Source organism: Dermacentor albipictus, chromosome 1 (genome assembly GCF_038994185.2).
Source record: "Dermacentor albipictus isolate Rhodes 1998 colony chromosome 1, USDA_Dalb.pri_finalv2, whole genome shotgun sequence".
Taxonomy (NCBI): domain Eukaryota; kingdom Metazoa; phylum Arthropoda; class Arachnida; order Ixodida; family Ixodidae; genus Dermacentor; species Dermacentor albipictus.
Genome location: NC_091821.1, coordinates 312,045,692 through 312,070,764, shown reverse-complemented (window position 1 = coordinate 312,070,764; position 25,073 = coordinate 312,045,692). Strand labels below are relative to the sequence as shown.

Below are 25,073 nucleotides of genomic sequence, written 5' to 3'. Positions count from 1 at the left end.
CAACGCAACAACGCTATGCAGTGGAATCTCGTCCCAATAAGCAGGAGTTCTCGGCGCCTAAAGCTTTATTCCGGAACCATGTGCAGTCATCGACCGATGATTCGGACTCAGCAGGAAACGACTACAAGTTCATATAAATGGAAGTCTGAAGTAACGGATTGACCAAAAAATCTTAGTGACATAATTCTTCTTCAAATGGCAAATGAAGAATAGAACAAGAAAAAAGTTATCAAACGAGTTGCTGCACGCACATAAATGCTTGCGTGTGACTTCGTCAGTCTGAGCACCGACCATCGCCGCATTACAGATAGACCAAAGTACGGTTAATTCATGCTCGAAATCTACATCTTCTATCAACTTGAACACAGATAGCTGAATAATAGCAGAGTTCTCGCATCAGTCATTTTCTGGCACTTTCATAGACTTCACTTCCACCTTTTTTGCATCATCATGTATGACGTGATGGTCAAATAAACTTATTGTTATTATTATTATTATTATTATTATTATTATTATTTGTTTTGCTTTCCAAGCACTTTTCTTACAACATGGCCATTACTAATCTCCAGAATAATATACACAAAACAATGACTTGGTTCACTAATAACTGCTTGGAGGTTAACCCAATTAAAACGAAACTCGTTTGCTTCAGATCCCCACTAAAACTAACAACTATAGATGCGCCCGTTTTTCTACATGTTCACGGCTGTTATCCCTGTCGGTGCGTGCCTGTCACCTATGTGAATTCGGTAAAATACTTGGGTGTCTTCTTCGACAGTGATATGTCTTGGCACAGCCAGTTATCACATGTTTGTGGCAAGCTTCGGAGCGCGGCCTGGTTGTTTTTCCATATAAAATCCATTGTTCCTTTTCACATAAAAAAGAATATTGCGCATGCTCTGGTGTACAGTATTCTCAGATATGGGATTACTGTTTTTGCTTTTTGCTCAGCCAGATGGCAAAACAGAGTTGACACTTTATTAAGAAACATACTAAGAAACATAGAATATAACGCCCCCTTTTCTGTGTCTGATAATATTTTCACAGCCCTTGGTCTTCCATGCTTTCGAACACTCTTTCTACAGACTGTAGTGGTGCAACATTTCTGGGACAGCAGTTTCAAAACACGTCATACAGCCTCCCGAAACCTGCGTAGTTCCATTCGTTTTAAGGTGCCGCGCTCTTCAACAAGGCATGGGGAAGCCAGGCGCTGTGTTTATGTTCCCCAAATTTTTAATGACTTACCAGAGGAAATGTTTTCCGCAACATCAAAAAAAAAATGCTAAAAATCATGGTTCACGCATTGTGACACGGTTCCTATATGCCTGAAAAATGTTCATGATCAGGCGCGAATTGTTAAAATACTGTTCCTTGCTCTTTATTTTTCATTTCTTGTTGATGTTACTTTTCGTAACTTTTTGCACCTTGGTCACTATTGATTTCATGTTAGTATTGTGTTGATATATTGTGTTTATATTATGTTCTTATTTTATGTTTTACTGCACGTCCGTCTGCCGACTTTGCCGGGCCAAGTCCCTCAAGCCACTAGAGGCTTTGACAGGCCCGTTTCATTGCCCTGTATACGTTATGTGCAATAAAAGATTTATTATTATTATTATTATTATTATTATTATTATTATTATTATTATTATTATTATTATTATTATTATTATTATTATTATTATTATTATTATTATTATTATTTTTGGCGCAAACATACAGGGTACATTCGGCGCTCTTTGAAACTGCTTGATTCTGCGTGACAAAAATTTGCAACAGTAGCCAAAGAAGTCGCCCGCTGCGTCGCTATTTAACACGTAAAAGAAAACGTTCACATGTTTCTGCACACATGCCTCACGTTCGGCAAGAATGACTTTCTTCACAGAAGACAGGCGCTGAAAAAAAGGCGGTCACATTAGCATACGCTAAAGGAGTATGAAGTGAAAGCCTGCGCGCTCATGACACATTCATTATGTTACTTGACATTTTCCTTCGAATGCGTTGTTACATCCTATTACTTGTTTTTCTCCCACCGAAGGTCGAGGGTTCAAGTGCCTTAATTAACTCTATGTTAATTAGCTTCGCCTTAATTCAAACCAAAGGTCGAGGGCTCACGCACGTACGTATTGTGCTTGCTAATTAACGCGCGAACGGCAGAATTCATATGCAAGATTGCAGTAAATAAGGGACATTTTGTGTTCTCGCCTCCGTAATGCACATTATGTGTGCAGGGTTACGCAAGTTTAATTTGAGCGAGTACGTACGTGTACTGGGACATAAAATACTCGTGAAATAAGCATATGTATTGATGCCACTATATATATATATTACATGCAGGTGCCCATTCATGTACTATTCTGAGACGTTTATTGAACATCCGTTCGCTTAAGTCCATATGACATCCATATTACTTCCTTTTTTAAACTTGGGACTTCAGTACTTGCTTGGGACGTCCTCAGTACTTGCTGGGTCGACCTTTACGATGCCAACTGGAATCCCACTTGGAGATATAGCCGGTTCTTCCATATCTCGAAGTGGGTTCGACTTCCACAAAAGCGCTCCGTGTTGTAGGCCATGGTACGTGCTCGGCTGCCGCTTTTGTTTCTGCTTGCTTTCTTTTCTTTCTTTATTCTCTTTTAATGCGAAAGCATCAAACGGCCCATTGAGCGGAAAAGCCGGCGGCGTCTGTGGCAGGGAAACGGCCTCTGGATTCCCATTAGCTGCGACGCCACGTCACGACCGCGCCCCGACGGAGCAGAGCGGGCGAAAGGGAACACGTGCTTGTCGATAGCGCGCCAGGTGTTTCGTGAGGGGAGGGGGCATCGCCGCGTCGGTGGCATGCGGCGTTGGCTGCTGCTGCTGCTTGCTGGCTCGGGCATGCAGCCGTACTGCTATGGTATATTACTCGCACCGCAAAACTCGAAGGACCGCTAGGCGGCGTTAAATTGGACGTTATAACGCTTTCGCATTCGCAACTCATAAGAAGCGCTTAGGTGTCCTCGTTTTTTTTTTCAGCTTTATTTATTTATTTATTTTGTGCTCGCGTGGTTATGTTTAGCATGACATGGCGTCTTCTACCGGGAAAACAGTTCTGCGAGGCGTACTGGAGTGATTTCTGTGCTAGCGTTGAGTCGGACGGCCGGACGGAGCAACAAGTGCGGTGCGCGCGCGCGTTTTTGAGCCTACAGTCAGCCTCAGAGATCAGTTGTGTACTTCTGCAAATTTGTTTCATGAATTTGACCTTACTGCAGCATTCTCACTGTTGTTCTAAGCTCTGGTTCAGTAGCAATGAGTCGTTACGAAACATATGACGGTCCTAACAGCGTGGTATAGCGTTTTGCTGCGGAATAAGTTGTGCTGTTTACTTTGACAAGCGTTCAAATCGTTATGTGTAGATACGTTGTGGGACTGCCATGTTTGCTGGGCGAAGTTTCCGTCCACAAACAAAATAGGCCTGGTTAGCAATAACCAAACCAACATGCTTTGCAGTGTGAATCAAACTTGTCGAGTGCTCAAATGACCGGCTGCACTGCGCGAGAGTCGGACGCAGTGGTGGATGTTATGTTATAGATCTGGTTGTTCTATAATAGCGCATGGTCCAAGCATATGCGGCATGACCACGCAAAGTCTTATGGCGTCGTTAGACCGTGTTCTGTATTTATTCTTTTTTTCTTTCGAAAGGAAGATATAAGAATTTTTTTTCTTCAGTCTTGCTTTTCCGACGTAGTCACCTTTCTTACGAAAATTGTCCTCACAAATAGCCGTTGGATACTCTGTGCGATTTCCCTTGGATGTTATGCTTTACAGGGCAAAAAGACAATGCCGACGCACAAAGCTTATATGTATCACGCTGGTTTACCAACCGCAGTGATCGCTGTGTTCAGCAAGGCCTAGGGTCTCATACAGGAGGTTAACGTAGACATAGCATGGTGGTTTGAAATCTACTAGACTCGAAATGCACGAGAACGATGCCGGTGGCTGACGTAAATCTTCCATAACAATTAATTGGCGCTTAGATGTTTCATAGTTGCAATGGATTGGCCATATACGAGAACTTAAGCGGTCAGAGAGTGAGAATATTTTTCCAAGATGGTGCTGCCAATTCACCGACGCCGGTTCCCTTCGTCGAGTGAACACCGCGCGCTACAGCCGAAATGTTTCACAACAAATGCACGCACCACGGCCGATAATGCGCGTCGCATTTTTGCCCAGCCGAGAACATTTTCTGCATAGCCTATCTATTGCTGCCCCTAGAGGCTACACAGTGGTTCTTCGACGAAGTCGTATGAACTGACATCACGTGAATTTCACGCGGAACAATCTAAAAATCTCCAAATCACTCCGCAGCCGGTGACTGCAACACATTCAAGCAGCGCCGCGCCAACACAATTCAAGCCAGAGAGGAGCAACGGCTCGCCGCGAGCACTTTCCTCCTCGCCTTATGAAGACATCTATAGAGAGTTCCGTTCACTTTGGTTGCGATTACCGAAAGCTTTGCTTTTTACATTGTTCAATTACAAAACCAACTAATTCAGAGGTTGTTGTTCCGTTTAACCGGCAATTCAATTTAAGCGCTTTTCGTTTATCGACATACTCTATACTGCTCGTCTTTGCTTCGCATTTTTTTCTTCCTCCTTTAAAAAACAGATATTATATTTTTCAAATTGAGACACGTGATCTCAATCATATAGAAAAGAAGAAAAAAAGCTTCTGTGTGTTACGTTGTAATTACGAGGCTTTCTACTCTGTATTTATATCGTTTTTCATTGCCTTGTTTCTTTGCTTAGACTGTTTTCCTTTGCTCTGGCGGTCGGGCCGGGATGGCGCGTACGCAAAACGGTCCCTGCAGGAATTTTTTCGAAGGCTGCTGCTCGAGAAAAAGGCGCTCTATGAGGGCGCATACCGATCAAGTCTCTTTCTATAGACCTCGACGCGGTCTTGAAGTTGTAGCTTAATTCCTACAAACTGTTCGTCAGCGCTGGCTTTCCCACAGTACGACATATTGTAAGGAGAAGCGCGCTTCTGTTTCACCAGATACGTGCGTGCCTAAACTCCGAAATTATTACCATGGGCAACAGGCTGCTGCCAACAGCAAACAATAATAAGCAATGAAGCCACGTCTAGCTTCAGCCAATTATGAGCGCAATCTTGGCAAAGCACATGTATATCTCTACGCCACGCGCATGACCGGATTAGGTCTGAGAGTCTGAAGATGCCCGGCACACCTAGACTTCCAGGTGTGGTTCGCAGCAGTGTACCTGGGCAGTGACGACGCATTCGTTACAGCCGGTGATGTAAAAAGCGGTGATGTAAAAAGAAGCTATTGCAGCAATCTATCGAAGTGGCGTGTCGACGGAAAAAATGCGAGGATACCTAAGCATTTCGTGAATGCGAAGGCAATGTCCAATTGAACGCCGCAGAGCGGTCCTTCGAGTTTTGCGCTGCGAATAATGTATCATAGCGGTGCTGGCTGCCCGAGCCAGCAAGCAGCAGCAGCAGCAGCCTGCGTGCCCTCTCCCCTGACGAAAGGTGGTTCATCCGCTTTGGCGCTGAGCCGTGCAAGGGCTGCAGAAGATAGCGTACGTCAACCTTTCCCATTTCCCAAAACGAGCCACTTCTCTCTCACCCGCTCTGCTACGTCAAGGCGCGCTCGTGCCGTGGCGTCGAAGCCAATGGGAATATAGATGCCGTTTCGCTTATATGCACGCCGCCAGCTTTGTCGCTCTATGGGCCGCGTGACGCTTTCGCATTATATACGTGCACGCGCCTGCTCATCGTGCTGTCTTCTTGAGGAGATGTAGAACAGCCCATATACGTCTTCATTCATGGCGAATTCGGCAAATTGCGCCGGTGCCCACCAGAGCGCCGTGGTGCGATAATTGGATGAAACTGCGCACCAGGGCGCCCCGGTACCGCACAGGTACGTGCGCGATTTGCCGAATTCGCCATTAGTGATTTCGATTACCTGCAAAAGACAGTACGTCGGTTGGCGGGCTCTCCCCATACATCCGTCACATGCCCATTCCATGTGCGGGTACTCAAGTAGCAGCAGCATGAATATATGGAGGCCGGACTCGGAATGAGGAGACCAAGGCAACAGTGATGACGTTCGACTCACGCGTCCCCTGATATTGTTTTCTCCGCATTGCTCACGTCTCCTGTTATCCGGCTTCGCCGCATGATTTTGCACCGGAAGCGGTCGGCGTGGTTGCAGACTAGTGCGAGAGATGACGCGAGTAATCCCACCTAACGGCGGGGTTACTGGGGTTGGTTAACTGCGCTGATGTTTCATGCGCTCGCTCGCGGGAACGTCCTGCGAGAGGCTTAGGAGCAAGACACCGGAATCGACGAACACGATCGTTAGAATGCGTCACCGTTCGCGTGGCTGTACACGCGAATGATTAGGCGTTAGTGTCCAACATGACGAGAACATATTTTCTCGTTATCCAGTCGTAGTAAGTCGGACTTTCTCGATTTGTTGCGCGCCCGTTGGCATCTTCTATTGGCTAGACTGGTGCATAAAAGGCACAATATAGATACCCCTGCGATTGCCTGCACTACTGTGTTCTAGTTCTTTTGTCCTAAGAGCACGTTTGCGAAACAACAGGCTCAGGTGAGAAGTTATTGTAGTGGGGGGAGAGAGCACCTTCTTTTATGGACTGTTCCGTGATAGTACAAAGGCACGTGTGGCAGTCTCGACAGCGGCAGGTTTACATATAGTAATCATAACAGTCCTGTGGGCATTATGGTGGCACCCAGGAAGATTTTCGTCGTTGAAAAGGTCTTAACTTTCCTTCACTTTCATATCCCCTGCCTTCCCTATGTTCAGACTCTTCTTCGCTGTGATATCCTGACTTGAACCGTTTGTTGCTGAGGGGAATAGGTACTTCTTGCAGGAGCTAGGTTAGTGTATACATACTCAGTGACTGGATGCAGCGGCATCCAGTGGATATCCCTTGGACATCCACTGCAAAGATATGGATATCCCAAGGATGTACTGAAATTGTCCTGCGGACGTCCCTCACACGATCGCTTGGCCACACTTTCCGTGTTCTGCGAACATCTCTCGTATATGTGTGAGGGATGGACATGCTACGTACATTGCACAGACATCTCAGGGCCTTTTGCACATTGCTTGCTACAATGGCTATTATGTTCATAAAACCCCATATGGGCACACGTGCACATGCGTCAGTGCAGTCTACTTTTCATTCTTCCATGCCTCCCTTCAGCTAAGAGTAGCCTATTGAACTGAAGCTTTCAAAATAAATTGCGTAATAAAATACACAAAGTACGATGTACACATGAGCTCCAGACATGATAACTTTGGATTACAATTTGAACATGCAAGAAAACATATTTCTGTCACAAGGAAACAGAAATACACAGCTTCTGGGAGCACAACTATTGATGTATGGGTCATGAAAGGTCCACATGCAATATCCTTAGAATGTCCATGACAGCATATCCAAAATTGGACGTTCAATGGGTGTCCTGTTTCTCTCTGAAAGTATGCCCAGATATTGGGACATTGTTTGGATGTGCCACAGATGTGTTTTCACTGGGTAGTGAAGTCCCTCTCCTAATCCCCATTTAAGAAAACTGTACTGCGATGGAAGGATCGACATTTGGGCGAGTTGGTACTGGTTGAACATCTTGAAGGGGCAGCACAATATGACGAAGACAGCCGTGTTCGACTTATACTTGGCAATTTCAGCATTGCCATTTGTTGGGCGTGTTGGTAAACTGACTTGGAAAGCATATTTAGACTACAATTTGGCAATTGTCAGTTTTTATGTACAATGCCAAACACCTGTTCGTGCTAGTGGTACCTGTAAAATAACTATTTCTTGAATCACAGAGGGTGAAATGCAGATGCATTACACTCTTTGGGGATGAGCTTTTCCTGCATCTCTTACTTGTCAATTTGGCAAATGCCAGTTTTAAGTGGAATAGACTTCATACAGGACAGGCTCTGCTAAATGCACTAAGTTGTACAGCCTGAGAACTTGTGCTTGATTCCCACAGGTTCAATGGAGCTCTGTTAAACTGAACGTCTTACATCATGAACATATTTCCAAAGTACCTTCATGTTCATTTAAGGCGGGCTTCCACTGCACTAAAATAATCCACTAGCAGAAGCATCGTCCACCAACACTGCACTAACTTCATACTTTCAAAACACAAATTTTCTTTTAAAAGCTTTGTCCTGACTAAATGGGACGTCCTGCCTTGATAACGTTCCCCAAGCAAGATGAGTTGAAACAGTTTTGTGGTCATAGCAAAAACAGAATGTTCATGTCATCAGTAGAGAACCACCACACTGAAGAAAAACAGAAGAAAGCCTTTATTGGTGGCACATTTTCAGTGCTGCAAAATTTGTTCAACACACTTCTCAACCATATTTCTCCTTTTCATACTCATCTGCCATGGCAGCATTGATCTTTGCCCAGTCAACTTTCACCTGAAAAAATAAGCAAAAGGCAAAAACAATGCATGAGCAAAGCAAGCTACTTTTCTCCAGAAGGATGGTTTGGTGGGCAAATTGGTATTCTATTCTTGAGTCAAGCAACACAAAGAAAACTCAATATAACAGGAAGGAAGACAGAAACTTTCATTATGTGAATCAATGCCTCTCTTTACAGAGCCATTTGCCTTTGCTTTCCATTTGCCTTTGCTTTCTATTTATGCCTAGAGGCCATAGACAGTGAACAATATGAGAAGTGCAGCAACAAAGAACTGAAGCCTGTTCTACATCTCCACCTATGATCCCAACAATGCACAGATTTAGCTTCAGCTGACACTGATGTTAGCATCAGCAGGCAAACAATGGAGTGAGAGGGAGAACTAAGCAGAAGTTATTTCCAAACATAACCTTTCTTTGGCGACTACTGAAAGGTGAATGCTTGATTACTTCAGCCGTAGTATATCATACGCAGTGTGGGCTGGCAAGCAGCTGTGAACGATGCGCATCAGTGCCCTTAGTAAATTCAGTAGCATTTACAGCAGCACCTTCACATAGCATCTTTAAATGCAGAAGCATTTGAAAAAATAACCCTTCAGTGCATGGTATGCCTCCCCAGGTGTACCAAGACTTGGCACTTGCTATCAGATGTGTATGTAAAGAATTACATGTAATAATAACTTGTAGTCCATTACATGTTTCTGTAATTTTGTAATTTAATGATTACCGTGTTTACTGAGTAACACTCACTGTAATTCAATTACTTTTTCAGTAGACATATCACCAGTTACATTTTCGACGACAAAAGCTATAACAGGCAACACAGTTTAAAGCGTTTAAATTTGGCTGGAACTACAGTGACCAAGGGAATGAAACCAGTCACTATAGTGACGCCATGAACTGCCTTCCCACCTCTAGCCCCACATTCTCCTTCATCGATGTTGACGCCATTGCTTCTGAGCAGTTATGCAACTATTAGATCGCTCAACTAATAGACTTCATCTCTGGGCCATAAAGTTTTCTGGTACCTCGCTCACTTCGCCATCAGGCTTCTCATTTAGTCATATGCAGTTACAGGCACAGTTACATGCCAGGCAGTCATAAATGGTTGCTCGTCATTCCAAAAACCTTGCACTCAGAAATCTCCTCAGAAATATGACGGGAACCACAGTGACGAGGGGAATGAAAAGTGGCATGTAAGCTACCCTTCCCTCGATCAGTGTATTGCAGCTATCCCTTGATCACCTGAACATGGCAGGCTGGCAGATTTGCACATCCCTCTTGGTAGTCTGACTGCTGAGCTTTTATCTTACAATAAATTTATCTCTCTTTCCTGGAAGAAATCTTAAGCGGCCTTCATAGGTACCAGGATTTGTTACTTAATTCTTCTTCGCTTAGTGCAGTATGACTTACCTGATTTAGAAAGGCATTTCTGGCTATTAAATGCTTTTGTTTCTATTTGTTTGATCTATCTGACTCACATGCCTATGTTTATGATCGTAACACATAAACAGTACACTCGAAGCTCATTATATAATGAAAAAAATTGACAGACACTTTAACATCTGTTAAAGAGGATGAAGGGAAAAGCCTGTGCACTCATGAAACATTTATTAAATTACTTGACATTTGAATACATTACTTCCTATTACGTGGGTTTGACTCCCACCCAAGGTTGTGGGATTGAGTGCCTTAATTCACATTACCTTAATTAATTGTGCCTTAGCTTTGCCTTCATTAACATTAAAGGCCGTCAGTTTGACTCTCACCAAAGGTTTTGTGTGTTTGAGTGTCTAATTAACTGTGCCTTAATTAATTTCACCTTAATTAAAACCAAAAGTCGTGCGTTCGACTCCCGCCAAAAGTGGCCTGGCACCTAGGCGTGGCCTCCCAGATTGCATTGGCCCCGGTGCAATCTCAGAAGCCACAAACTGGGCGAGCCAAGCTGGCATGGCGAAGTTTGTTTGCCTCCTTGTTCACACAGCAGGGTGCTGTGTTGTGTACCACATGATGCTCTACTGGAATGAGCCAAGCGGGAAGCGGAAGCGAAAGACCATCACAATGGAACAGAAGGCAGCTATCTAAAGGCTGTCACCTCAGGTGCGAAGAAGTTGCATGTTGCACACACTGAAGATTCTGTTGTTGTTTTATTCAAATTTCATCGCATGCGTGGTCGCGTAACACTTCCATGGGCCGCATGCCCCATTGTGTGCATCCTGTTGGGCATATATTGCAGCAAATGGCAATAACGAATATAACAATGTAATGTCAGCTCTCTTTTCAACTTTGTTATAATGAGGTTCGAGTGTATTATTAGGGCTGTATCATATGCAGCTTTACATTAAGTTACATTACAGATTTGGCCACCTTTTCAAGGAACGTGAACATTTGAATTAGTCACTTTAGTCCAAGTGGTAGAGGTCCACCAAATGTTGGCCGACAAATTGAAACGGCACATCTATAGCTCGATAGTGGTCTATGGCTCGATAGTTGGCGATGCCAGGAAATATCCTGTATAAGGTTTTTCAGTTTATCAAGTGCTTATCAGGAGTGCCTTCCCCTAGAGCAAGCAACAATGAAGTGCTGCATTTCATACATGACCCAGACCCAAGCAGTGGGGCATTGAGTAACCATGCACAGTCTTGTAACCAAGGTGTTTGTGCATTACAACACCACCCTTCTCTCCACCAGACACATCAAACGAGTTTTAAGTGCCATTGCAGATGTATTTACAAGAAAGCGAGGGAAGATTACGGAAGAAAATTCGGAAAGCAATTCTTACTGAAGATAATGTGTGAAGGGCTGCGGAGGACGCATTGAAAGAGCAAGGCCAGCTTGTTCTATCTACTATATTTGTGCATTGTTAATAGAAATGTGGAAAGTAACATTAAATTTAATAGATTACTTATTAGTAGTATTGTAAAAACTTTTATGGGGCAGTGATTGGTAACTGTAATAAATTAGATTTTTCAAAGTAATTGTAATTGGCAACTTTTTTTCTGTCATGTGTAGAAGTTTGCTTCAGATAAATGACTTTTTCAATTTTTCAGAAGTGCAATCGACCAATTTACCCTGACTTAATATTTCCCTTTAGTTATTCTTTAAATCTGATCTGTTGCAGCGTGGCCTAATAGTCTTATTGAGAAACAGGGTCAAGTTAAAAAATAAATGGTAAAGTGAAAATAAAGCTGACCTCTTTGTTGTACTTGAGGAAAACAGCATTGTTTTCTTGCTTGCCGAGCCTCTCCAGCGACAAAATTCGATGGCCCAGCACTGTGTCTATGTGAGTATTGTACTTCACTGCAAGGTTGAGGGCCCTAGTTGTGAGGAAAAGTCATCAGTTCAAAATTTGAAACTTTACTGACCGTTAAAAAGACAAACCACATCAACTCACTGTACTTTCTCACACTGTGTAAGTATACAAAAGGCATAAAGTAAAGTAATAAGGAAATCATTAATTAATTGGAAATTGTGCAATGATGCACAATTAACAATAATCCATGAATGTGAGTGAGCTGATAAACTACCACTGTGAACATGATGCAGCTTGGCTATTTGGTATGAACCAGATGGTGAAAATATAGACAGAAGGTATGTGGTCCTGCCTTATTCATATACTTTGTCTTCTCACGCTACTGTACATTAAAAATTAAAGAGTTTGAATTTACAGGGGAGCAAGGCAATGGAACACGCAGGCACAGTAGACAATGTCTGCTTATGACACTCAAAGTACCATCTATCACAATACTTTGCAGTGCAATTTTACATTTCCTATGATGTCAACATGGACTTAAATTTTCAGCACAGCATGGGCCAAACAGCATACAATGGGATGTCTGTTCACAGCATTATAAAGCTATGCAGAATAATGTGCTATCTTTAAAATTCTATTATGCAATAAACAGTAATACTTTGGTAGCTATAAAATGAGCTCAGATTTAGAACACGTTCATTCATTTGCGTAATTGTAGACAAATAATGAGACAACTAAAGAGCCACATTACCGTTCCCACTCGTGAAGACTGATGTTCATCATGATGGCACGGAACCACAGTTTGTTTTGTAGCAAGATATTCTCGGCTTCTTTTTGATTTCCACAGAGCAAAGCAAGCTCTGCTGTTCGAACTTGACTGGACTGTTGTGATTTGATGTACTGGAGGTAAAGCACTTTGTCAACCTGGTAAAGTAAAGCAGCCCGAGTCATCTGTGCTGCTTTGTAATATGACGTTAAGAAATAATTACTTGAGCTAATAAGAGTATACACAAAAGCGATACCGTGACAACACTGTTTCATTAAATAATTCTGTGATGACTGAGTATGCGAATGGAGTATAAGGTCTGGTGCACCTATCTTGGCGTTCTGGTGTGTGCAAAATGGCACCTACGTTTAAGTGGCAGTAAACACACTGCCATTAAGTGGCTCCATCTAAGGTCATGCACAATAAAAGAAACAAAAGAGAAGGAACAGCTATGCAGTAGATATGTATGTCCTCCGCAGTTATGCAAAGAAATGCAAGGGCATAAGTTAAGTGTGGCAGGTTGCAGCGGTTAAAGAAGCAAACACACCAGAATTAACCAAGTAATGTAAAATATCTGCACTCAGAATAAATGCTTGTATAAAAATATTATGTGAGAGTGCCGAGTAAGGACTGAATTAACCGCTTAAAGGAAATGGAAATGAGTCTAGAGAGATTCAACATGGCACAACAAAATTAACAGCGATTTCATGGGTAAACAACCTAGGGATAAGACATTACACTACATTACATAACATTACATTACGCAGTCTTTCTCCAATTTAAAAAAAAAATTTCACCACTGAAATAGGGACTGACATCTACTGGTGGGACCCTTTTCATAAATTTAAAGCTAGCTTTCCTGTGAGGCACTCTGCTCAACTAATGGTGGCATAGTCATTTTTGCATATAGTGTGTATAAGCAGAGTTTGCTTGTATTATAACACAGAAAACATACACGAGGCTCTCGTGATAAAACCATGTGCAAAAGACAAGCCCCAGCATATGCCATTGTACCACTTCATGTCAATTTGAACGAGAATGATGAGCAGTGCCGCCATTAGTTGGGTAAATGTGCAGTGCAGAGAAGCACACTTGCAAACCAGGAAAAGGATCAATTAATCCAATTCAATTCAATTCGCTTTTATTTCCCAGAAAGTGAGGAGAGAAGAGTAAAAAAAAAAGCTTTCTGAAGAGGTTTGCGAGCTAAAAGCTGCTATCAGCAGCTCGACAAGTCCAGGAAATTCTTACAAGGCAGATGGCAAGAATGACAGCAAGAAATGACAGCAAGAATGATGGCAAGAAATTATTGTACATAAATTCAAAAAACACAAACAAATAAACTAACCATTGCGTACATTGGTTCTCGTTGTGTTTAGATTTTAGGAAAACACTTCTGTATGACATGAAATTTTCAATTTTCCAAACATGTGTAAATAAGTAATGTAACAAAAGAAAAATAATTAAGCACCTGGCCAATAACATTCAAAGTATGATAGAATATGAACACAGCAATACTTTTACGCTGTGTTTACAAAGTACACGTGTAGCTCATGTAACAACAAATTCATAGCGTGCTTATACTGGTTAAGTGTGGTTGGTAAATTGTAGCTCAATGTTTGGTGTTTATAGTTACTTCAAAGCTCTAGAACATACCAGATATCACTGTTTCTTGTACATGCGGTAGGAACCCTAGGCGTTAAGCATGCAATATTTGTTAAAAACTGCTTAAGAACATCAGAAGCAAAATAAAAGAAATACAAAATACGAAGCGCATACATGTGTTCAACAGTGAAAATACGGTACTTACTTAATGCAAGTCTTGTTGACGACATATAATCGAGACAAGAATAATCTTGTTTTGTAACAGATAATCTTTTGCAATGTTTGCTTTAGTCGTAGTCACCTACACTCGATTGCAAAAGGGAGTGATACATATGTATCTTAACTTCTGTCGGGAGGAGACGTTGACAGTGAGCAAGTGCACCAACTATAGAAGCAGCTTTTTTACACACGTTGGTGACATGCTGATCTCAACTCGGGTGAGAAAAAAAGGCGACACCAAAAATTTTGTTTCACTGACAATTTTTTTATTTTTTTATCTACATATACTGCAGCCCAATATAGGGCTGTAGCAGGAGTGGGAACATTATACGTTACTATATATTACACACTAAAAACACACATACAGTATACACAAAAAGCTGAATGATCAAAAAGAAGCGCTTTACATGTTAGCGAAGAGCTTACCACTGGTAGCTATAAAATCTTTTAGTGATAGTGAACGAATGTTACGGGGTAGAGAATTCCTAAGCTCTATTGTACGAGGAAAAGAAACTGTACTTGAATGTGTTAGTACGGGCAAAAATAGGTGTTATGTTCAAGGTGTGGGAGCTACGGGTACAACTTGTGTTAGTAAATGTGATGTAGTTACAATCAGAAAGACCAGAGGTGGAGTTATTAATTGCATATAACAGTTCTAAGGCTTCAATGTGATAACATGAAAGTAATGGCTCAATGTTCAAAGACTGTTGAGCCTGTGTTGGCGAGGAACTGCGGCTGTAATTTTGGCAAATAAGACGGATAGATTTTCGTTGAACATTACTGAGCGAGCTTATTTTATATTGTTTGTAGGGAAACCAAATGGCAGATGCGTATTCTAGAACAGGGCGAATTAATGTTTTATATAATAGCAGTTTAGTATCACGAGGGGGGGTCTTAGCTAACGTGCAGTGCAAATAACCCAATTTTTTTTAGGTCTTTCCCGTTTACATATTCAATATGTATAGACCATGAAAGATGTTCTGTTAGAATGACACCTAAGTATTTATACTGAGATGCTCTTTTAAGTTGGATACCATCCAGAGAATAATCAAACGAGAGGGGGCTCTGTCTATTGGCAAATGACATCACGACTGTTTTACTACAGTTGATGTTTATTTGCCATGTTTTGCACCAAGCACAGAAAGACATAAAGGATTGGGCAAGATGATGATGGTCATCAATGGAGTTAATAGATTCGTATAATATGCAGTCATCTGCATAAAGCCTGATTTTAGTTGAGGTACTACGAGGTAAATCATTGATGTATAGTATTAGAAATAATAAAAGGCCTAATACGGATCCCTGAGGAACACCTGATGTAAGGTCGACAGGAGTTGATTCCACTGAGTTAAAAGAAACAAGTTGTGAGCAACAATGAAGAAAACTGTCTATCCAAGAAATAACAGGGATTATTGAATATGGCGTTTAATTTTATGAGTAGTTTAGAATAAATCACAGAATCAGAAGCTTTAGAGAACTCAATAAAGATGGCATCCACTTGATTACCTATGTCTAGGTTAGAAGCAATGCCATGAACAAAATAAACTAACCGCATTACAGTGCTATAACCACGATGAAAACCATGCTGGGCAGTTGTTAGAACATCATTACAGTTAAGGAATTCAATTATATGTTTGTGAATAACGTGCCCTAACGTCTTACATGACAGGGGTGTAAGATATTGGCCTGTAGTTAGAGAGAAGTTGTTTATCACCTGATTTATACAAAGGCAGGACTTTGGCTGTTTTCCATTTATCGATTTCCTCACCGGCATACGCAAGCAGTTGTGTTAGAAGGATTTTTTTATATATGGCTTGGAAAATTATAGCTTTTGATTTTGTTGTGTTAATCATTAATGAATCTTTATTGGACCAAAGAAACGAAAGAAATCAGTGGGCACACCGGCTGGCAGTCCTACAACATCACAATAAACCCATCCCTGCTTCTTACACAGGTTAGTAACAAATATGGTTCTATTTTAATGAGTGATCGTTGTTTCGTCGCCCTGGTGTGCCCTCACAGTGTGTGTACATTATTTTTGCACTTACGGAATGTTTCTGTTGCTCTTCTTGTGCTCTGCGCAGATGTTGAGTGTAACCCTGAGCCCAGTACTACTGAGGAACTGCTTTGCCAGCTACTCGAAGGACAGAAAACTATGCAAAAACAGTTGGATGCAATAGAAGTTAAGCAGATAGAAGAATCTATGTCAACTGTAAAAGAACTAGGCTCTAAGATTGCTGGTTTGGAAAGCACTGTCCAAAGTCTAGAAGGAAACCTGGTCGACCTTGAGGATAGAAGCCACCGCAATAGCCTTACCTTATTCAATATCAATGAAAAGGTGTATGAAACTTCGGCATCACTTTCTGAGACAGTGGTGAACTTATTTCAGGACACGTTGGCCATACAGGTCTCCTCGATAGAAAGAAATCATAGGCTAGGCCACAAATATGCAAACAAATCGCGGCCAATAATTTAAACTGTTCAAATCACTGCAAAAAAAAGTGAATTACTTAAAAATTGTCACAAATTTAAGGGAGGCAAAATCTGAGTCTGAGGATTTTTTCACTGCTACAAGGACAATTAGAAAAAAGCTCTGGGCTAGTGCAGCTGAGGACAGAAATGAAGGCAGGAAAGTAAAACTTGTATACGATAAGATTAAGATAGATGATGATATGTTTAAATGGGACAGCACTCTGATGAAAAGGATTCCAATCGTTTAAGAAGCCACAGTCCAAAAGGAACACAATGAATAAGTGATTGCCCTAAAAAGACGTTCCAGTGTATCAGTGTGAATGCCCAAAGTATAACGAACAAATTAACTGACTTAGAAAGCATTATCTTAGCACATCACCCTCATGTTGTAGTGGGGATGAAAACGTGGCTACATCCAGATATTTATGACAGTGAAGCAACACCGTGTAGTAATTATAATTTCAGGAGTGACAGAAATGGTCACGGTGGTGGCGTCACAATAATATACAAAGAATCTCTGTGACTATCAAGGTTACCAAGCCTTGATGGGCTAGAAAGTATAACAGTCAAAGTATTCCTTGAGAAATTTCATTTAATCGTTGGGGATCATATCGCCCCCCAAACTCTAATAATACATTTACAGAAAAGCTTAATGAATTCCTATGCCGAAATGAAATCCGTTCAGCTAACTTGTTGACAGGGGATTTCAATTTTCTGTCAATAAATTGGTTAACCGATACTCCAGAGGCTTTCACTAGTGCCTGTCAATCATTCCTTGATGTGGCGCTCTTGCATAATCTGACTCAGCTAGTCACTGAGCCTACCCGCGTACGAAATCACACACAGTCAACTCTGGACCTCTTCCTTGTTACTGCCAACTTGCTATGCCGCAAGCCCCATGTGGATGTCTTAGAAGGGATATCAGACCACAACATGCTAAATCTAACCTTGGAACTACACCCTACACCAAATATTCAGAAGAAAGAGACAGTTATTCCTTTGTTCTCAAGTGCAAGAGATGCCAATATTTTAGATGAACTATACAGTTAGTGTTCTTCTTTTTCTTGTTCGTATAAATTACAGAGTTCTTCTGGTGAGCACATGTGGGCCTTCTTCAAAAACTTAGTTCACCGATGCATAAATGATTTTGTGCCAAGAAAACTGAACGTAGTGCGCAGCAGCAATCCATGAATGACAAAAGACATTGCGAGATCTGGAGCATAAACTAAAAAAAGCAAGACGTCAACGTACAAAACGTCTTTCATCAACCACTGCCGGTAAGTATTCTGGACTGCGCCAGTCGTTACGGAACGCTATTTGTAAGGCTAAACACCATTTCCACACTGTGCGTATGAAAAACTCTCTTGTCTTATCTCCAAGTAAGTTCTGGCGATATCTCGTGCCACACAAGAAATCGGTCCGTTTCACACCAATCCTCTTCCATTGATGATTTACCTCCAATTGCTGACATTTGTATAACTGAGGAAGGCATGTCAGCTTTTCTGCTCAACTTAGACACCAAGAAGTCACCAGGTATCGATGAAATACGCAACACCTTTCTAGTCCGGTATGCTGAGTGGTGTGCGAAGTACTTAACTTCAGTTTTTAAGAAATCACTAAAATGCTCAGAGTTGCCGACAGACTGGAAATTCGCAAAAATCACTCTGATTCCTAAAGAGCGAACCCCGTCAACACCTTCTTCCTACAGGCCGATTTCTCTTTTGTGCACTTCCGTAAAATTGCTAAAGCACAGCATCTGTAAACACATAACCCATTTTCTCAAGGAGAATCACGTTATTGATAACCGACAGCACAGGTTCCGTCAGGGTCTTTCCACTATTACGAAACTGATTGCAACTGTTCACGACTTAGCAGCAGCATTAGATAGGCAAAGTCAAGTTGATATACTTTTTCTTGACTTCAGGAAGGCATTCGACCACGTATCCCATCCCAAATTATTGCTGAAATCAAAACCCATACTAAAATACGATTGCTTACTCTCGTGGATTGAAGCCTATCTTTCGCACACACGTCAGTGTAGTCAATGGTATTCTTTCTGATGTGGTACCAGTGGATTCTGGTATTCAGCAGGGCTCTGTCCTAAGTCCCCTTTTCTTTCTAGTGTTCATTAGCATTGCTGAAAACATACATGTTAAAATGTGACTGTTCACAGATTACTGTATAATTTATCAAGAAATTTCTAGTTCTAACGACTAACTTCTTTTAAGTGATTCCCTACATGCAATAGAAAATTGGTGCTCAACGTGGCAAATGACTGTGAATTCCAAAAAGACTGCAGCATTGATTGTCATACATAAAAAGAATCCTTTACACTTTACATATCGCATAGCCAACGAACTTCTCTTAGTTGTAAATACCTTTAAATACTTAGGAATTCACATAACCTCGGACCTTCGATGGAATGTGCATACCTAGTATAGTGAAATAAATGCCCTTAGACAACTGCATTACTTGAGGAGAACACTAGCACAATCTACTCAAGAAACAAAGCTTTTAGCTTATAAAACCTATGTACGACCAATGCTGCGGCAGTACGGTATCCCTGGACCGAAAGTAACAAAGTGAAACTAGAAAATGTCTAACGTAAGGCAGTCAGGTTTATATTTAATTGTTACAGCTGGAATATATCCCCAACAGCCCTACTGCACACCGCAGGACTCGAACAGCTGGACATGCGACGTCACCGCGAATGACTAAAATTATTTTACTTATATTATCATAATAAAATGAAACTAGAGTAAGGAATTTTAGCTTAACCCCTTACCCACCACCCTACACATTCCTATCATTCTAAAAAAGTCAGCGCAAATATACATATGCTTGTAAAGTGGCTGTTGAAGTGTGATCCGCAAGTGCTTTGCCGGTTAGTTCAACATCTTTAACGGCAATCTTCTCTGGTGTGAGGTTGTGCTTTGTGCTGCCGAGTACATTGTTGATAAGTTTTCACATTGAGTAGAAGGTATCGAAGGTAACCCTCACATTTTCTCTTAATCTTTCCTTCTTTTTCCCCTTCCCGCAGCACTGAGTAGCCAACAAGGCACAGATCTGGTAAACCTCCCTGCTTCTCTCTATCTCTCGGCATGTGACAGACGCACATAACCATGTTGTTATAATTGGAGCTTGGAAACATAGGTTCAGAGGTTGGACTGCCTTTGAAAATTTTCATTTCTAAGTTTATGTTTAGCTTACTACACTTTTATGTGCACATAATACACTCACAATGGCTCGAGCAACTACAAATTCTGTTCAGCTTCGGTACCAATGGCGCGCACAGGTACTGGCTGCCAGCATAGCTGAATGTAGAATGTAGAGAAACCTATCTCCTAATAAGTGTAGCTCCCATTAGTTTTGTGTCATAAAACACAGAAAACAGAATATTTTGTCTGTTCACCATAATGTCACTGTATAATATTCTAACATGTTTTTTTTGTGATGCAACACTGATTGGCTTTCTTGAGCTTTCACAATTAGCATAAAGCCTTGTTCATGATTAATGTAGCAAAACAAGCTCATGCCCATAATCTTCAATTTGTATAGTCTAATTATGTATTTGTTTTCATAGTGTCTGTGGCAAATATTTGTGAAAAATGCATAAATATTTCCTAAAGAGGAGGAAGGTGAGATGGGTCCAAAATATGTGGTCAGAATACTTTAACACTAAAACATTTACAGATGAATTTTACCTATGCTACACTAACTAAGGTGTAAAATAGGGCACTACATGATGCCAAAGCAAAAGACTAGTGCATGATAGGGTGTGTAAAAAAGAAAAAAAAAAGAAAGTGTACAGCATCTTGAATCGTACACTGCAAGTCAAAGGAACAACAAAAGTCGCATGAAAGTGAATGGCAGTTCTGAAAAAGAGAGATCAAAACTCCATCCTTGTGTCATGTTGTATTTGCTCTTAAAAGAACAAAATGGAGGAGAAAAGTATCAACAAGCCGCAGGATTACCTCCTCAATAGCAGCATAGGCTGCTTCTGCCGTGTGCAGTTCTCGTGCACCCAGAGCCATTGCTGCCAGACAGCCCCACAAGGTGGGAAGCTGAAAGAGGGGAATGAAGATTAGACTGTGGAATAAAAGCTAACAATGCCATGGCGACTACATAATTGTCATTTTAAGCACAATCAACTCTTTTCCCTTTCAATATGATTTGCTTGCCTGCCCATCACAATATATCACAGAAGTTGTGATTCAGTACTCACAATAATTCAGGTTGAACAATATATGGCATAAAATTTGATTCTCAGTTATAATACAAAATGTTATACACACACCCAAGGGCATTCTAACTCGACCAAAAAATAGGTATTCAAACAGTATAAGCCAGTTGTGTTCGCCATAGCCAAGTTCTCAGACGCAATAATGAAAGCTTATCTAACGACGTCAGAGAGGCAGCAGCAAATATGGAACAGCAGAGAAAGACAAGCAACGCACTGCTTTCTCATCACAGTCACCTTCTCTGGCGACTTTGGTACATTACCAATTCCCCTGCTTCATGAACCTGTCTGAATAAATTCGCTCAAAGCAGGTACCCCTCTTGAGTATGACATCTTGCGCTGCCACAACAGGGTTGTGCATGTACTATCACAACTTCTCTTTTGCATGCATTCCTTAGCAATTATTATGCCTCCCCATCTTTCTATACCTTTAAAATTTTTCACGTACAAAACTCAAAATTTTTTGCAAAACTTGATGCACCATTCATATAATTGTAAACGAATCCAAACACATAAAATTAATTCACAGAGAATTTGGGAGAGCTTGCAGGTGTGCCATAGCCACTGATTGGCCACAGCAAGTCTTCTGCATCTTAAAAAAATTTAATGGTTCTACATGTGACAGCTGTACAGACACTGTTTGTGATCTCACACTTATGAGCGAAACTTTTGTCAACAAACAGCACACTGTAAGGATGCCACTGCAAATCAGGTTTTCATCATATTATTGTTTTTGTGAATTAAAAAATGTTTTCATTTCAATACCTTAACAAACCTACAGAGGCGAAGAGCATCGTCCCACCATGAAGAGGCAACATAACCATGCAGAATTGCAGCATAAGGGGGAAAGGCGAAAGACACCAATGATCCATCGGTCCTTCGAACCAATACTGTGGACCCAAGAAAGCTCACAATGTGAGGATTGTAGCCCAGGTCACTGAAAGAGGCGAGGAACACATTAGGTAAGTAAACCTAAACACACTTGTTCTTTATTTAACGTGTTCACTGCGACGTACGTTACGATCTCCCCTGTGCGGCTGTGCAGGCCTTTTCTCAAGTGTGAAAGCAACATCTCTGGTAAATATCAGCCAAGAGGAAAAATTATTGTTGCTTATGGTCTGATGCTTTGTGATGTCGTCTACTTGTACGTTAAGGAAGCTTCAAAGGAGCACAACCCCCTGGTGACTCACCGGTGAGCCACAACACACCGCGGGAACATGACAAATAACACACTGCTGGGTTACCATGCACAGAAATCGAGACTTCCAAAAGTACTGCCACAGCAAACATGTTAATCAATATTTGTCTAGAATATGGCACTAAGCAACAAATGTGTAACACATGACACACATAGCAGCCTTAGAAATGTACACACAAGCAAGTATACTATTTACAAATAAAAAAATAAAATGAGTTTTTGCAATACCACTGCAAAAAAATTATGCAGAAACAGTGCGTTTGATATTTAGTGATACAGATCTCGTGGCACACAAAGTGCATGGTTACACGAGTTTGCAAGCACCTCTCAACACACAGGTTGAAAAAGTGCTGTGTCACAACACAACGATACACATATCTTGTATGCATGTTACAGGCATCTCATGCTGCTAATTTAAGATGTCGTGCTTGCAAGTCCCTTTTTGTGTTTCTGACACTTATATATAAATATAAATAAACCATGACAGCCATGTGATAATTAGCTGAAAGGCCTGAGCAAGCCAGGAAAGACTGTTGAAGGAAGTGTACTGTGAAAGCAAGCAGCCTTCACTTAGTTCTTTCAGTAAAGCGGTAGCTCACCACAACTATCTGCATTACCTTAGCTTTCGACATGCTTTTTATGTTATGTCTTGATATAAAAAACTATTGATATAGTGATGGCCTTTTCAAAGAATTAGTGCTTTTGTTGTAAGCGGGTTTGACATTACATTTGACAGCCAAATAGTATAAGACAGCTTTGTCTATATTTGTGAAGGAAACCAAAAAGGGAGTGAGGCTGAGTTTTGGCTTCAATATGGCCTTGTAAAATGCCTATGTCCACAAGGAGATAATGGCATGCCCTTTTTCTTGGAAGGGAAGTTAGGCATACTGAGCGCAACTTTTGTAATGAACTGTCCCTTACTACTATGCTGTAGCATGTTTAACAGCACTTCTTGTGAAGGCGTTCCTCATTACTCACGTCATTTCTTTCTCTGTGATCGTGCTGGGCAAAAGGCTACGATCAATCCAGGCGACATCTGGGTGGTTCCATATCATCAGCTTTCCCTCTTGAAGTGAAACTAAAATGCTGGAAGCGTCGTTCCAGCATAAGGATCCTGTCATGACACCTGCAGGTAACACTGACCTAAACATGTTTTCAGCATCTGTATTTACACATACTATCTATGGTTATTATGGGTACATTTGCAAACACATTATCTTGAAATTCTCACACATGACACAGGAGACACAGGAGAGAAGACACATGTTGTTACTCCGCAATACATACCAACCTGACATTAAATATCTAGAAAAACCACTATTTGGAAGATTTAACAAGGCAAAAAGCGTTATTGTACTTTACATATTTTGCAAAATCATGAAGTATCCAAGAAACGCTTATAAGAATTCATAACATATGCTTGTCTCGCTACCTAGTTTGATGCTCTGGAGTGTTTTCCCATCACGGAGGCTGACAAGATAGAGGTCCTTGTTCTTGTCAATGATGGCTAGTCGACGGTGAATCGATGGCGCACACTGGTCAATGCCAACCTGTGTCACTTCGATCTGCATTGGACATAGCAGGAACAGCTAACAATTAGAAAAAGAATTTCAATAGACACACATGGATAACATTTAGTGCCGGCATAGAAGGACAAAAGGGAGATGTAGACATCATGATTTCTATGCTACAATACTGTTGCATGATGTAAGATATTTATTTTTGTAAATTATCTAGCCCTGGCAATTATTTAGCCCTGGACACTGACTTTCACAGGCTGTACGCTGCCATTAAGACCTATTCTGATATCGGATGCCTAAATGGAACCAATTATCTGTATGCCTTGAAGCAAAATTCTGAACACCAACCACTTTGGCCAGGAATAATCAGTTATCTCTGCAACCTATCTCCCTAACAAAAGAACATTGGCCTCAGAAGAGAAATTACTGACTGAGCATGAGGGGCAGAGATTATTAATGCGAAAATTCTCTTGTGAACCCTCCCAGACTTTCCTGACAGTGGAGACGGAAAACTAAGAACACATTGCACACTTCAGCAAGACTGAACGTTGAAAAATTCTGCCCTCATCATGAATTCACTTTACGTTGCAATTTTCTAACTTCCCCTGACCAATGAGAATTGCAATTTCGATACTGGGAAAGAGGTACTCCCAAACAGCGTAGATCTTCTTTACATTGAATGCCTGCATAGAGTGATGGCATAGTGGCCCATAATGAAAACCAAAAACCGAAATTTTTTTCAACATTAACACTAGCACCAGAAGCCGCAGAAAAGTCTTCTGTAATTGCAAGAGCAGTCTTTACACACTTTTCATTAGTAAATAAAAGGCCACATCATCTCCATATGCAAGAACCCAAATCTTATTTGACAGAAATTTAAACCCTCGAAAATTTTTTTCTTCCACAATATGCACACAAAGAGGCTCTAAATAAAAGCATAACAGAAGCGGTGACATAGGGCATCCTTGTCTTACTGATGTTAAAAGCCTAATCGGGTTGGAGAGAGCACCGCTGACTATCAACCTTGTCGAGTAATTAGCACAACATATTCTGACACCTCTAAGGATCCGGGATCTCATATTTATATGTTCTAGTACACTAAACAGAAATGAGTGATTTGCCCTATTGAAAACCTTAGCCAAATACAGTTACACCATTGCTACCTGCTCAATCCCTTAAGCTACACACTCTAGCGCCGATCTCGCAAAATAAATGTTGGTCTTAAAAGACCTGCCTCTGATGCTCCATGTCTGATGATCACTTACCACAGATCTTATCACGACTTGCAAACAACTAGCTTGTATCAGTGTAAAAATTTTGTAATCCACATTACATAAGG

General features: G+C 41.2%; 2 protein-coding genes across 9 annotated transcripts in view; one reads left to right on the top strand and one right to left on the bottom strand.

Annotated features, from left to right (window-relative positions):
- Positions 1–21,890, top strand: part of LOC139054503 (uncharacterized) — a 42,089-nt gene extending 20,199 nt beyond the window's left edge. Inside the window, exons 7-9 of one of the 2 annotated variants that reach the window (XM_070531573.1) lie at positions 17,860–18,053; positions 19,817–19,845; positions 21,798–21,890. The gene's annotated coding sequence lies outside the window, so the exon portion shown is untranslated. The remainder of the gene's footprint in view (positions 1–17,859; positions 18,054–19,816; positions 19,846–21,797) is intronic. The other variant, XM_070531574.1, reaches the window with a different exon arrangement.
- Oseg5 (intraflagellar transport protein Oseg5) overlaps positions 8,325–25,073 on the bottom strand; it is a 44,520-nt gene continuing 27,771 nt past the window's right edge. For all 7 annotated transcript variants that reach the window (XM_070531563.1, XM_070531564.1, XM_070531562.1 and 4 more), the window contains 7 exons: positions 23,647–23,779; positions 23,193–23,340; positions 21,782–21,953; positions 20,751–20,840; positions 12,469–12,641; positions 11,658–11,781; positions 8,325–8,464 (listed from right to left, as the gene is read on the bottom strand). In XM_070531563.1, coding sequence (XP_070387664.1) covers positions 8,396–8,464; positions 11,658–11,781; positions 12,469–12,641; positions 20,751–20,840; positions 21,782–21,953; positions 23,193–23,340; positions 23,647–23,779 — 909 coding nt within the window. In that variant the 3' untranslated portion in view covers positions 8,325–8,395. The remainder of the gene's footprint in view (positions 8,465–11,657; positions 11,782–12,468; positions 12,642–20,750; positions 20,841–21,781; positions 21,954–23,192; positions 23,341–23,646; positions 23,780–25,073) is intronic.